This window comes from Mytilus edulis, chromosome 7, assembly GCF_963676685.1.
Source record: "Mytilus edulis chromosome 7, xbMytEdul2.2, whole genome shotgun sequence".
Classification (NCBI taxonomy): Eukaryota; Metazoa; Mollusca; class Bivalvia; order Mytilida; family Mytilidae; genus Mytilus; species Mytilus edulis.
The window spans coordinates 50,571,174-50,585,210 of NC_092350.1; the positions used below are offsets into that span (position 1 = coordinate 50,571,174).

A 14,037-nucleotide genomic window follows, 5' to 3' on the forward strand; every position below is an offset into this window, starting at 1 on the left:
TAAAATCAAAGTAAATGTTTCTGAACACTTAAAATGTGACATTTAGTGTATGATAAGTAGTCTTCTATATAAAAAAAAATTGTGTACCAACATAATTATTGAAATGGTTAAAAAAAAATTAAAAAAATAAAATGTTGCTTTTTGTAGTTTATACCTATTGAGATTGGGGAGAGCAACTGCAGTTTTCATTCTTTCTGTAAAGTTATGTTTTTAGAATCTTTCTCCAATTCAGGAGCACCTCAATTGATGAGTTATTACCCACTAAAATGAAAGTTAATGTATCTAAACACTAAAAATGTCACATTAAGTATATATATGATAAGTAGTCATCAATTAAAAAATAATTTTGCGTACCAACATAATTATTGTAGTGGTAATTTTTTTGTCATTTTTTTTTATAAATATTGCTTTTTGTAGTTTAAAGCTATTCATGAATTTTACAGATATATCAAAATGTGGGATCTGGAAACAAACTTCACACAGCTTATATCAATCGTATTTGATTTTATAAGTACATGTATCCCTGTGATGAGAGTTGTAACTGGGAACTTTATCAATGGAAAATTAAACCTGAATAGATTTTTCAGTCCTCACTTTCTTGAGAATACTGTCACAAAAAATTGAGAAAGGTCTTAGCCTGCCCTTCAGTTGTACATAATAAAAATTCTAAAATATATTGTAGTAGTTGTTAAATTCAATTGAATTTTAGATAATTAACTTCCAACTTTAATCAAATGTTTTGATTTAGAAGGTGCAGATCTCATTGGTCCAAATGGTCTCTATGATGAATTCTTGACTAAGGAAATGAAATAACAATAAACAACAATTAGTTTCATTATTGTCAGCCTTTCTATATGTTCTAGCTGTTCTTTTGTTCATTCTTTGTATGTAGACTATCAAAAGATACCCCCTTAAAATTGAAACAATGGCCGTCTTTTCCCTCAGAGCTCTTCAGCTCTTTGATTATATCATTATAGACTATATTTACTTGCATAAGAAATCAAATTTAAACCATATAATGACTCAAATAACTGTGTAGGATCAGAATGGCAAAAGAAACAAGCTGATTATAAAAAAAGGGGGACCATGAAAATACTCGAATGGCTAAGAAGTCAGCAATGAATAAAAGCAAAACACACATTGTATAATCATAGATCCTGTATACAACCAAAAGCAACAATCATTGAATTCAGTCTCAGTTAAAAAAAAATATACAAAATTGTATAATTGTAGCCTGATTACCACGTTTTAAATACATCGAACTTGTAAATTGCTCATTGTTGAAACAACACGTTTGTTCTTTTCTAGGTTCAGACTATTTGTATATGTTGTGTAATAAAATAGATATTTTGAATTCTGCTTTCAGATGTATTTGCTCTTGATCTTTTTCTTAATACAAGAGTACACTACAATCAATTTAAAAGGTATGTATATTTATAGATATGTCTTAATATATCCGTATACCACAATGAAATTGGTTGAATGGCAAAACAATTTAAATTTTACTATTTATTTAATTTAATATTTTATTCCACACTTAGATGCATTATGTTTTTCGGTCTGTGCGTCCGTTTGTCCGTCTGTCCCTCTTCAGGTTCAAGTTTTTGTTCAAGGTAGTTTTTGATGAAGTTGAAGTTCATTCAACTTGAAACTTAGTACACGTGCTCCATATGATACGATCTTTTTTATGTTATTGCCATATCAGATCTAGAGTTTTGGCTCCATGCAATTTCACGGTCAACGGAACATAGAAAATGATACTGTCCCCCTTCAGGTTAAAGTTTTTGGTCACTTCTGAGTTCAGAATTATGTTTTTTGGTCGCTTCAGGTTAAAGACTTTTATGAATTTGAAGTCTAATCAACTTGAAAACTTAGTACACATATTCCCTATGATATGATCTTTCTAATTTAAATGCCAAATTGGAGTTTTGACCCGAATTTCACGGGTTACTGAACATAGAAAATAGTGCGAGTGGGCCATTCGTGTACTATGGACACATTCTTGTTGTCTTTATTTTAGATATTGTTCATTGTAAATTGAAGATGAAACTTGCATATATCCTGTGTAAGCCCTCTTGACAGTTTTCACTTAAGGTAGATTATAGTTAAATATTTCTTAAGATAGAATTTCTAAACTTTTGCAAAAATTCAGATTTTCTATGCTTTTTGCAAAAATATAATAAAAAGTGTTGGCAACCTTGATATTTTCCAAGCTATAAGTCGTTGAAAATTGCCTTAATTTGGTTAGATTGTCCATGAAGAAACACATGTGTGTGCATAATAAGAAATCTATGCGATAGAATTTGAAATAAATTGTGAGAAGATAGGTTTTATAATATGTTTTAAAGATGCTCCGCAGGGCGCAGCTTTATACGACCGCAGAGGTCGAACCATGAACTGTTGGGGCAAGTATTGACACACAACATTCAAGCTGGATATAGCTCTGAATTTGGACTGTGATTAAATAGTTGACACAGCATATATAGGTTTCGGACACAGAATGAATGTTGTCTAATGAACTTAAAATATTTTTTTGACTTTGCTGTTGAATATTAATCCTCTCAAAAAAAAAATATTTGAAGAAATTTTCTTTTTAATTTCTGAAATCTGAAATGAGAAGAATTGAACCCCGCCCCCATTTTTTTCGCCTCCCCCTTTCCCTTATTCCATAAATGATCTCAATTGCTAATTGAGTTTGCAACAATAACTACTCATTTAAATACATCATAAAATATTAAATACAAAATGTCATACAGTCATGGTTAAAATTAATATTAATAAATAGTAACTTCTAAAAAAATAAATGGGGAATGTGTCCAAAGGGACACAGATTATGCCCCCCCCCCCCCCCCCCCCCCAATAAGCATATAACGTTATAAAGGGACATAACTCAAGAACTGTAGAAGTGAAGCTGCCAAAAATTGAACTTCAAACTGAGTTTAGAGGTAATAAGCATTATATACACATTTCATTAAATTTAGTTGAGGCAAACTTAAGTGATCTTAAGTTAAGAGAACAGAAATTCTTCAATTTTTATACGATTTTTTGGTCGTATATTGGTATCACGTTGGCGTCGTTGTCTGCGTCGTCGTCGTCCGAATACTTTCAGTTTTCGCACTCTAACTTTAGTAAAAGTGAATAGAAATCTATGAAATTTAAACATAAGGTTTATGACCACAAAAGGAAGGTTGTGATTGATTTTGGGAGTTTTGGTCCCAAGATTTTAGGAATTAGGGACCAAAAAGGGCCCAAACAAGCATTTTCTTGGTTTTCGCACAATAACTTTAGTATAAGTAAATAGAAATCAATTAAATTTAAACACAAGGTTTATAACCACAAAAGGAAGGTTGGGATTGATTTTGGGAGTTGAGGTCCCAACAATTTAGGAATTAGGGGCCAAAAAGGGGCCCAAATAAGCATTTTTCTTGGTTTTCGCACCATAACTTTAGTATAAGTAAAAAGAAATCTATGAAATTTTAACACGAGGTTTATGACTATAAAAGGAAGGTTGGTATTGATTTTGGGAGTTTTGGTCCCAACAGTTTAGGAATAAGGGGCCCAAAGGGTCCAAAATTAAACTTTGTTTGATTTCATCAAAAATTGAATAATTGGGGTTCTTTGATATGCTGAAATATATCCCAAACTTCTACTTATGGTATTTAACATTGTGGTACAATTTCAGAACAACTGAAATACTTATAATACACAACTCGTTGTCCTGACACTAGATAAATGCTTGTTTTGGGCCCCTAATTCCTAAACCTTAGGGACCATAACCCCAAAAAATCAATCCCAAGCTTCCTTTTGTGGTTATAAACATTGTGTTATAATTTTATTGATTTCTATTTACTTATACTAAAGTTATTATCCGGAAACCATCCGTCTTCGCACGACGCTGACGACGACAACGTGATCCAACAATATACGACCGCAAAAATTTGTGTGGTCGTATAAAAATGATGTCACCGAACTTGCTTTCATGCTGCAAGTAAAACAATTCCCTTAAAATTTATGTATAGCATTGGTTTCGCCACACTTTATATATTTAGCAATCTAATTAAAAACCGATCTCTCATCGCTCCCGTTTTCTGATATTCCCACCCCTAACCGTTAATATATATGTTCCTGGTTCCACGCGACATATCAGAAAACAGGAGCGATGAAAGATAGGTTTTTAATTAGATTGTATATTTAGATAAAGACGGTAACAGTTTTCTTGTCCACCCCCCCCCCCCCCCCCCCCGCTCCACCCCCAAATTGATTAAACCAAGATCATTGAAACTTCACAAGATGCCGTTTGCACTCATATTGAAGCTTTTAACTACGATAAAGATGTCGTTTTATTGTTTTAACCTCGTTGAGTCTTTCAAAGATAGTCCTTATAAAAATAAGGGGATGTGATTTGATTGTCAATGAGACAATAATCCAACGAAGTTCAAATAAAGTGGATGTAAGCAACAATAGGCAACCTTACGACCTTCAACAATACTAAACATACAGTAAAAGGAGCAGTGCATGAATTTCATTTTGAAGTAGGGGTAAATGTTATAGGACAACACACATACACACACAACGATTGAAAACATGTAAGAATTACTTTACTAGTATACTATATTGTCAGAACCTCAACGTACACACCTGAATTTGAGTGGCCTTATATTTTGGTAAAGATTCAAGACCTTTCCCCCTTTTTTTAAATTTTAATTGTTTCATAGTTTGACAAGAATAGACATGTATTCCAATAACGACAGTTTTCATTTGTAACGGGATTTCAAACTCTCAACAAACTATGGGTAACACGAGCAGACCAAGGTTAACTTATATAGTCGCAAGTCGCATCTTTCTTTTGGATAACTTCAGTTGTTGAACATATATAACCGCCAATGAGACAACTCTCCACCAGAAACCAAATGACTTAGAAGTTGACAACACATGTTTAATAGTCGGATAAGAGAGAAACGAATGCATATGTATAGTCCCTCCCCCGGAAATTAAAATTCACATAGAAAACGTAACAATGTGTAAGTAGGTAAAAAACTTTTATTAACGTCATTTCCCTTTTCAAGTGGGAACAGCGGTCTTGATGTTTATACATTAAGAAAAGGCAGGGTAGATCAATTTAACCGCATGTTTACCATGTTTATTAAAAATACTATTCACAAAAAGGATGGTCGTGTGCTTATAAATTATCATTAAACTTCACAAAGCGTCACTGCTGAACCTGCCTCACTGCTGAACCTACGTCACTGCTGAACCTGCGTCACTACTGAACCTTAAAATATCTTACTGTTATGTTGTAGTAGCTTTTCACAAAGCGTCACTGCTGAACCTTAAAATATCTTACTGTTATGTTGTAGTAGCTCTTCACAAAGCGTCACTGCTGAACCTTAAAATATCTTACTGTTATGTTGTAGTAGCTCTTCACAAAGCGTCACTGCTGAACCTTAAAATATCTTACTGTTATGTTGTAGTAGCTCTTCACAAAGCGTCACTGCTGAACCTTAAAATATCTTACTGTTATGTTGTAGTAGCTCTTCACAAAGCGTCACTGCTGAACCTTAACATATCTTACTGTTATGTTGTAGTAGCTCTTCACAAAGCGTCACTGCTGAACCTTAAAATATCTTACTGTTATGTTGTAGTAGCTCTTCACAAAGCGTCACTGCTGAACCTTAACATATCTTACTGTTATGTTGTAGTAGCTCTTCACAAAGCGTCACTGCTGAACCTTAACATATCTTACTGTTATGTTGTAGTAGCTCTTCACAAAGCGTCACTGCTGAACCTTAAAATATCTTACTGTTATGTTGTAGTAGCTCTTCACAAAGCGTCACTGCTGAACCTTAAAATATCTTACTGTTATGTTGTAGTAGCTCTTCACAAAACGTCACTGCTGAACCTTAAAATATCTTACTGTTATGTTGTAGTAGCTCATTTAAGTACTGGTAATTGCAACACACAAGTCCTATCAACCAGCGAAGAAGAAACTGTGCAACTCGTTCTGAAGAGAAATGGAAGCCGACATTTCCCCGATATAAATGGTTGTTATTATGCAATTAAACTGAACAGTAACTACGGTTATAGATATGAAAAGCTAGTAGTTAACGTTTCCATGGATATTCCAAAGGACTGCCCATATGCTATAGAAATATACCCAGGGGATCCAACCACCAATAGACGTATAAAGGTATTTTATAGTCCTATAAATACTTTGTTTAAGTCATCTGTTTTTAAACAATTTTTCCCTCGATTTTATTTTAGAATAGTTTTAGACATATATATAATATAGGGTTTAGTTTTTTTAACATAAATGTATTTGCATCATACAGCAGTATAGTAGGTTTTTTTTCTTTATATATTCGCTATTGATTGATGTGTAAACCATTCTAAGCTCGTTTAAAACAGTGTGAAAAAAAAGACTGTTTTGAAATTACCAGGAATACCGTGAACAAACCTGTACGAATATTATGATGAAAAATATTAGTCAATATATATACCTAAAAGAATATTTTCGACTGGTTACCTTTAAACAATATATGATTGTTCATAATTTCCCCGATCTTTGATTTCATTATGATCAACACGCACTCGGGTTGCAATAAATCAGAATTTTTATTCAAATTATAATTTTCAAAATTTTGCAGAAGTACATTTCATATGAAGCTATGATTATTTGCGCAATAAATTTCTAAAGTGCATGTGTTTGTTCTTACAGAAAATAAAATGTGATAGTGATCCATATTGGATAGGCCCTTTCCCAACTAAGGATATTTTCTTGCGCTATGTTTATTCCAAGAGAGAAGACGTGAATGAAGACGTGAATGACATTCTATTGACAAACGTCAGCTTCAAACATTGTAGTGATTGTTTTCAAACACCAAAGGTGTCTTCAGTTAGAAACCGAAGCAAGTATTCCTATGTTATACATGTAGTATAGAGAAATAATAAAAAAGATAAAGGTGGTATTGATTGGTTGATCGCGTCAGCGCAAAAGCAAATAATATCGCGACGCGCAGTGAAAATCATAAACTTAATATGATTTATGTTATGATAAGTTCCTAATAATGTATTTGTTGTGGTATTAAATGGACGTTTCTAAACAAATGGATGCATTTATAGATCAATATCACTATTTAGTTTCTTGACGTTTGCTACAAAACACAAATCTAGATCATCGAGGTGATATTTAGAAATGTGTAAAATTTTGTATGCAGTGTTCTTGAATACACTCAGTTACATTTCAGTGCCATTATCAAGAACTTTAAAAAAAAATACATAGGGATCATGCGTTGCGGCTTTCTTAGATCCAACCCTGCAATTTAAAAGGTATACTCGTCACTATATCTACTGTCCGCCCATATGACTCGAATAGAGGATAAATAAAGATTTTGTCAGATGCCTTTGCTTTGGTGGTATTGCATATGTTGTCTTTTATTTTGGGGAGTGTGAGACATGCTTTTACATTTTTACATTGAAGAAAGTTTTCAAAATCTCTTCCTGTGGGACGGGAGATCTCTTCCTGTGGGACGGGAGATGACATGGCACAAAGAATATCCATGACGTTCCAATATAAAAAAGAAGATGTGGCATGATTGCCAATGAGACAACTGTCCACAAGAGACCAAAATGACACAGACATTAACAACTATAGGTCACCGTACGGCCTTCAACAATGAGCAAAGCCCATACCGCATAGTCAGCTATAAAGGGCCCCGATATGACAATGTAAAACAATTCAAACTGACATTATTTACAAGTGGTAGTCACAAATTCAATTACTCAATGACATAAAGACACTGGGTTCACCAAGTTTTAAGAACTAAGTTTTATTAAATACATTGATTACAAAATACATAAAAAATGATTAGCAAATGAACAATTTAACCTTTTTTTCTATGTTACTGTATTCGCCTACTATGGTAGCCCGTTGGTTTTCCTGTTTGAATGGTTTTACACTTGTCTAGTAATTTTTTGGGGGCCCTTTATAGCTTGCTGTCCGGTATAATTTATTTTATTTTTGTTGTTTTTATGATATATTGTGTTTCTCATTGTAGTTCGTTAAAACTAGTCATTCCAAAATCGACAGGTGTTTTTTGTTATTTTTCAAATCTTTCAATATAGCTGCATTTGGCATTACGAGTAATCAACCGAATAACTTTTGAAATAACTTTATAACTCTGTGTGAAAAAAAAGATCGTAATGTAGATTTTGAAAGTTATTATAGTTCATTAATATACTCTTTGAAGATGCAAGTTAGCATTAGCATTTCCCATAGGCGGATCCAGGGGAGGCGCCCGGGCACCCCCTTTCGTTAAAAAAAATGGTTGATTACATAGGAAATCACTGAATCTTTTAGTTCAGTTATAATTCCTTCCTGTTTAGGAACACTCGGATGAGACCGATAAATTATATCGAAAGTAAAAGGTAACTTACTGCCTTTGAAGATCTTTGAATAAATAATGGACTTGATATTGAGGGTAAATAAGGCTCTTACACCCTACCTCTTTTTTCGATTAAAAGTTTGAATTAGCTCACATATGAAATTTGATAACTTTTTAATATAAATAATTACTTGCATGTCATTATGTATGCATGTAGTAAATTAAAATTCCTTTTATTTACAGTCACAGATTATTGTGGACAACACATTTGTTTAGCGGACAAAGATTTGCTGTATGTACACGAACGATATGGTTCCCGTACTTCAGATTTCCTTCCCTCCGCATATTTACGCAATGCTAACAGAATATCCGGTATTTGTCCATATTGCAGAAGAATACAATTCACGGTTAAAGACTCTATACAACTATGTTTAAAAGCGTATGCAGGAACTAGATATTGGGATGAGGGGAAAGGTTGTGGTGTTTCATTGGAGATAGACGGAAGAACTGCACTGGTATTAATTATACACATTATTTAATTTAAACACGCCTCCGGATGTGGGAATTTGACGCTGCATTGAAGACATATTGTAGGCCTTTGGTGGTTGTCTGCTCTTTGGTTGGGTTGTTGTCTCTTTGACACATTCCCCATTTCCATTCTCAATTTTAATTTTAAAAAATCTTTAAATACTTGCTTGAAAAACTCATATTGTTGCAACACAAGCTATCTACCTTAATATCTGTATTACAGAATAATGTAAGCAGACGTGAAGCAGGATTCGCATACCCTTCCGGAGCACCAGAGATCCCGTCCATATTTGGTGGTTTCGTGTTGCCCAATCTTTAGTTTTCTTTGGTTTGTTTTGTGTACAGTTACTGTTGTTTTTCTTTGGTCAATGTCCAGCTTTTAGCCATGATATTTTTAGTTTAATTTTCGATGTATGAGTTTGAGTATCCCTTTGGTATCTGTTTTGTACATGAAACACATAAGAATTAAATAGCCGGTTTGGAAATAAAATACCATCTTATCAGCCAAATTAACTGAGTAATATAAGTTCTATATCATATTATATACTTATTGTACAAAGCTAGTTATATCAGTCCCCTAAAAACACTAAACAAAAAAAAAACAAAAAAAAAACGAACACCAAACTCAAACGAAACAACAGAAATATATACATTGTATATACTTACCAAGTAGTTTTTCAAAGATGCCAACGATAAAGTAATTTACTTTTCTTAATATTTATGTTTTTAATAGATTCATTTGTCCCAGATGCTTACAAAGCACACCTCTCTATAGATATCACAAGATGTGGTATGAGTGTCGATGAGACAACCCTCCATCCAAGTCACAATTTATCAAAGTAAACCATTATAGGTCAAGGTACAGTCTTCAACACAGAGCCTTGGCTCACCGAACAGCAGTCTATAAAGGGCAATAAAAAATACTAATGTTAAACCATTCAAACAGGAAAACTTTTGTTTAGTTTAGTTTATCAACTTTACTTAACTTTACTTTATTAATTTTCATTCTAATATTACATATATATATATATATATATATATATGTTAAAGGCATTTTCTAAATTTAGGCATTTTGTAAAATGCCTGAAAACTTTAGGCATTTTCTATAATGCCTGCAAGATTCAGTCATTATACATAATGACTAAATTTTCTAGGCATTTTACAAAATGCCTGAAAAAATTGAAAGGCATTTTACAAAATGCCTGAAATTATTTTATCGAATAAAAACTTAAGAAAAACAATTGAAAGAGGGACGAAAGATACCAAAGGGACAGTCAAACTAATAAATCTAAAACAAACTGACAACGCCATGGCTAAAAATGAAAAACAATAGTACACATGACACAACATAGAAAACTAAAAAATAAACAACACGAATCCCACCAAAAACTAGGGGTGATCTCAGGTGCTCCGGAAGCTTTGAACACCAGAGCTGTTTTATTTATGATAATTACTGAATTAAAAAAGAAGAGCTTTTATAAAAAATAATCCAGAATACATTTTTCTGAATTATTACAAATAAACTCATCATAGATACCAGGACCAACATTTTATATTGAATTATTACAAATAAACTCATAATAGATACCAGGACCAAAATTTTATATTTACGCCAGACGCGCGTTTCGTCTACAAAAGACTCATCAGTGACGCTCGAATATAAAAATTTGAAAGACAAATAAAGTACGAAGTTGAAGAACATTGAGGACCAAACATTCCTTAAAGTTTTCCAAAACACAGCTAAGGTAATCTTTTCCTGAGGTAGAAAAGCCTTAGTTTTTTTCAAAAATTCAAAGTTTTGCTAACAGTTAATTTATAATTATGAGCATATCGCATTGATAACTCAAGTCAACACAGTTGACTACAATTCACACAAGCACAGAACTTGACAGTTTTGTATATTTCTCAAAATGTTAGCACGACAGAACTGTACACAATATTTCACCTGTTTTAGGCAAATACATTGTTTGGCGTAAAATCTAATTTAGCACTCCGACCACATTAGGAAAAATCAGGATCATCACACTTTTAATTCTTTCATTACCTTTACTGATATCACCCTTAACTTTAGGCAACATAAGGTTTTGCAATAAGCACACACGTCACCAATGAATATCTTCTTTTTCATATGTTCCCAAAAAATCAAAACTATATTATCCGCATCTTTTGACCTATAGCTTTAGACGGACTCAAACAGATCTGCCAATGAAGGGTGATCCCTCTTTTTCTTGAAACGCTTCTCCTCTCAATGCACTGTTATTTTTTCTTTTCTTCGTCGATTTTTAGCTATCCTAGCCAAAGGAGTCAAATTAGCTATTCTCATCTGGGCGGCTGTCTTCCGTCTTCGTCATTTAACTTTTACAAGAATGATATCATATGGAACTACTAGGTTAAATTTAACCAAACTTGGCCACAATCATCATTAGAGTATCTTGTATTAAAATAAACAGCAATCCGTCAATTAAAAACAAACTTTTCTCTACTTCAAATGTTTCACTTTACTGTTTTGAAACTACATTTTCTAAACATGCGATTGTAAATGTTGTTCTATTGACAGAATAATTTGTATGTTTGCCATTTTGACAAAATAGTCATAAATTCACTGTTAGTATCATAAATACAGAGGGAGTACATGTACATACTTAACACGTAGTTTCACTAAAAAGAACATATCATAAGGTATAAAAAAAATTCCGATCTGGTTTTTGGAGCAAAACTAAGTTCTACCGAACTATTAGTTATTTTCTTTGCAAGATATTGTGCTTTTGTCAACTTTTGCCATACGCATCTCAATGATATCCTCCTTCTACAAATTGCCTGAAAATCAACAGGCAATTTGTGGAATTTTGCTTCAAAATTTCAGTCATTTTACAAAATGACTAGGTATTTTTAGTCATTTTGTATAATGCCTGTCAAGGTTAGGCATTTTCTAAATTGCCTGAAAATTCAGTCATTTTACAAAATGCCTAAATTTAGAAAATGCCTGTAACATATATATATATATATATATATATATGTTACAGTATATATATATATATATATATATGTTACAGTGAATTTGTATAATCAGGGATTATGTAGAATTCCTGATTTTTCAGGGAATATGTAGAATCACTAAAATCATTAGTAATTATATATAATCCCTGAAAATTACCAGTGATTTTACATAATCACTGAACATTTTATTAATTATTCTACAAATTCCCTAATATGATTTCAGGGATTATGAATAATTTAATGATCCTTTGTTTGATAAAAAAAATAATACAGACAACTTATATTTTTTTCTTTCATTAATTCCTTGCCAGATGAAATAATTTTGCTTTTAAACACAGAGGATGATCTAAAAGATATAACCAACACAGGGTTTCGAGATAAAGTTGAAGACTTCAAAATTAATAATATCAACATTCCCTTTATAGCAATAGCTTTACATGTATTGTTTGTTTATAAAAAGCCAGCGTCAAATGAATATTCAGGTAAAAATAAAGATGTGGTGTTATTGCCAATGTCAACAAGAGACCAAAATGACACAGAAATTAACATTTGTAGGTCACCGTACGGCCTTCAACAATGAGCAAAGCCCATACCGCATAGTCAGCTATAAAAGGCCCCGAAATGACATTGTAAAACAATTCAAAGGAGAAAACTAACGGCCATATTTATGCTCTATTCTTAAATCCACAAAGCATGTTATTTGTGATGCATGTAAAGCAAATGGTGAAGAAGATTATGGAACATCTGTTTTGCCAGTGTGTGTTTTTTTTTTGTGTTAAAATGAACAAGACATTCAAACTGTGAGAACTTAGGCATCTAAATGTAGGAAAAACAGGCAGAACTTAGGATTGACACATAGAAACAAATTTTAGAGGAAGCTTGCATTTGATGTAATATTCTCATAGCAATTCCACATGGTAAAAAAGGAAAGGGAAACCCGAAAAACATAATGACAATTGTTTAAAAAAAGGTCTGAAAATGGATTTCGCCTGACTACAAAACATTGTATCTTTCTTGCTCGAACCGGTTCAAGGTTGCAAATTCCCATCTTTTGTTTGGGGGGGGGGGGGGTACCTTCTGATGTTTTACTGAACACTTTATTTCACTTAGGCGTTTCGTTAAAATCTGATTCGATATGTGCAGGAAAAGGTTTTCTAAAATATGGATATTGTGGTAAAAACAGATGTGAAGCATATTATTTTGATATATTGTGTTTCACAATTTCATGTAGTGTGCCTAACATTTTCAAAAATTTGGGTTATCATTTTATTATATTGTGCTTAACATTTTACAATTTATGTTACTTTATAATGATGTTTTTATGTGATTTTATAGAATAAATAATTTCAATTTTATTCATTTTCTTTATAAGTAAAACTATTTTTATCATTTCAGTTATTATGTAGAATCCCTGACGTTTTTTCTAGTGATTATACATAATCCCTGAAAATTTTAGTGATTATATATAATCCCTAAACTAGCCAGTGATTCTACATAATCCCTGAAAATTTCAGGGATTCTACATAATCACTGATTATACAAATTCACTGTAACATATATACTCATGTTTGTCTTCATAAAGAATATTTTGAGTTGTAGACCCTGAACAGTGGATTACACTGGACGTGGTGTCTTCCATGGGAATTAAAAGGAAAAACAGTGAAATTTACCTTTGGTGTGGATTCTAAATGGAATTGCGCTCTGGTGTCAGATAGAAGATGTGCAGTTGAAATACAAATAGTTTCCCTAAACAAAATTTCACAGTTATGCCATCAATCAACAACTTTAAGGCCAAAAAGTAAAGTCATAAAAATTGTTTATTTTATTAAACAAATAATTTATCAATTCAAAAAAAAATATTTTCATGTCTTTTTTTAAAAATGAAAATTAATCATGAAAAGAGAATTCTAAAAAAGTATGTAATTATGTTAATATTTTTTTCATTAAGTTTGAAGCATTTTCATAGTTTCACATTTTCATAGTTTCACATTTTCATAGTTTCACATTTCTACAAATATCAGATGCAGCACTATCATTAATTTCCATGCCCTAATGTTGCATTTCTTCACCAACCACGTAATTATATTTAAATTTAAACTCGCTAAAAGTAGGAAAATACCAGGTGGAAAAT

General features: G+C 32.3%; 1 protein-coding gene across 2 annotated transcripts in view; it reads left to right on the forward strand.

The window, feature by feature from the left end:
- The window catches only part of LOC139481725 (uncharacterized), a 30,886-nt gene that overhangs the window by 12,251 nt on the left and 4,598 nt on the right, over positions 1–14,037 (forward strand). The window contains exons 2-6 of one of the 2 annotated variants that reach the window (XM_071265213.1): positions 1,367–1,424; positions 5,928–6,187; positions 6,716–6,905; positions 8,625–8,896; positions 13,506–13,704. In XM_071265213.1, coding sequence (XP_071121314.1) covers positions 1,367–1,424; positions 5,928–6,187; positions 6,716–6,905; positions 8,625–8,896; positions 13,506–13,704 — 979 coding nt within the window. The remainder of the gene's footprint in view (positions 1–1,366; positions 1,425–5,927; positions 6,188–6,715; positions 6,906–8,624; positions 8,897–13,505; positions 13,705–14,037) is intronic. The other variant, XM_071265214.1, reaches the window with a different exon arrangement.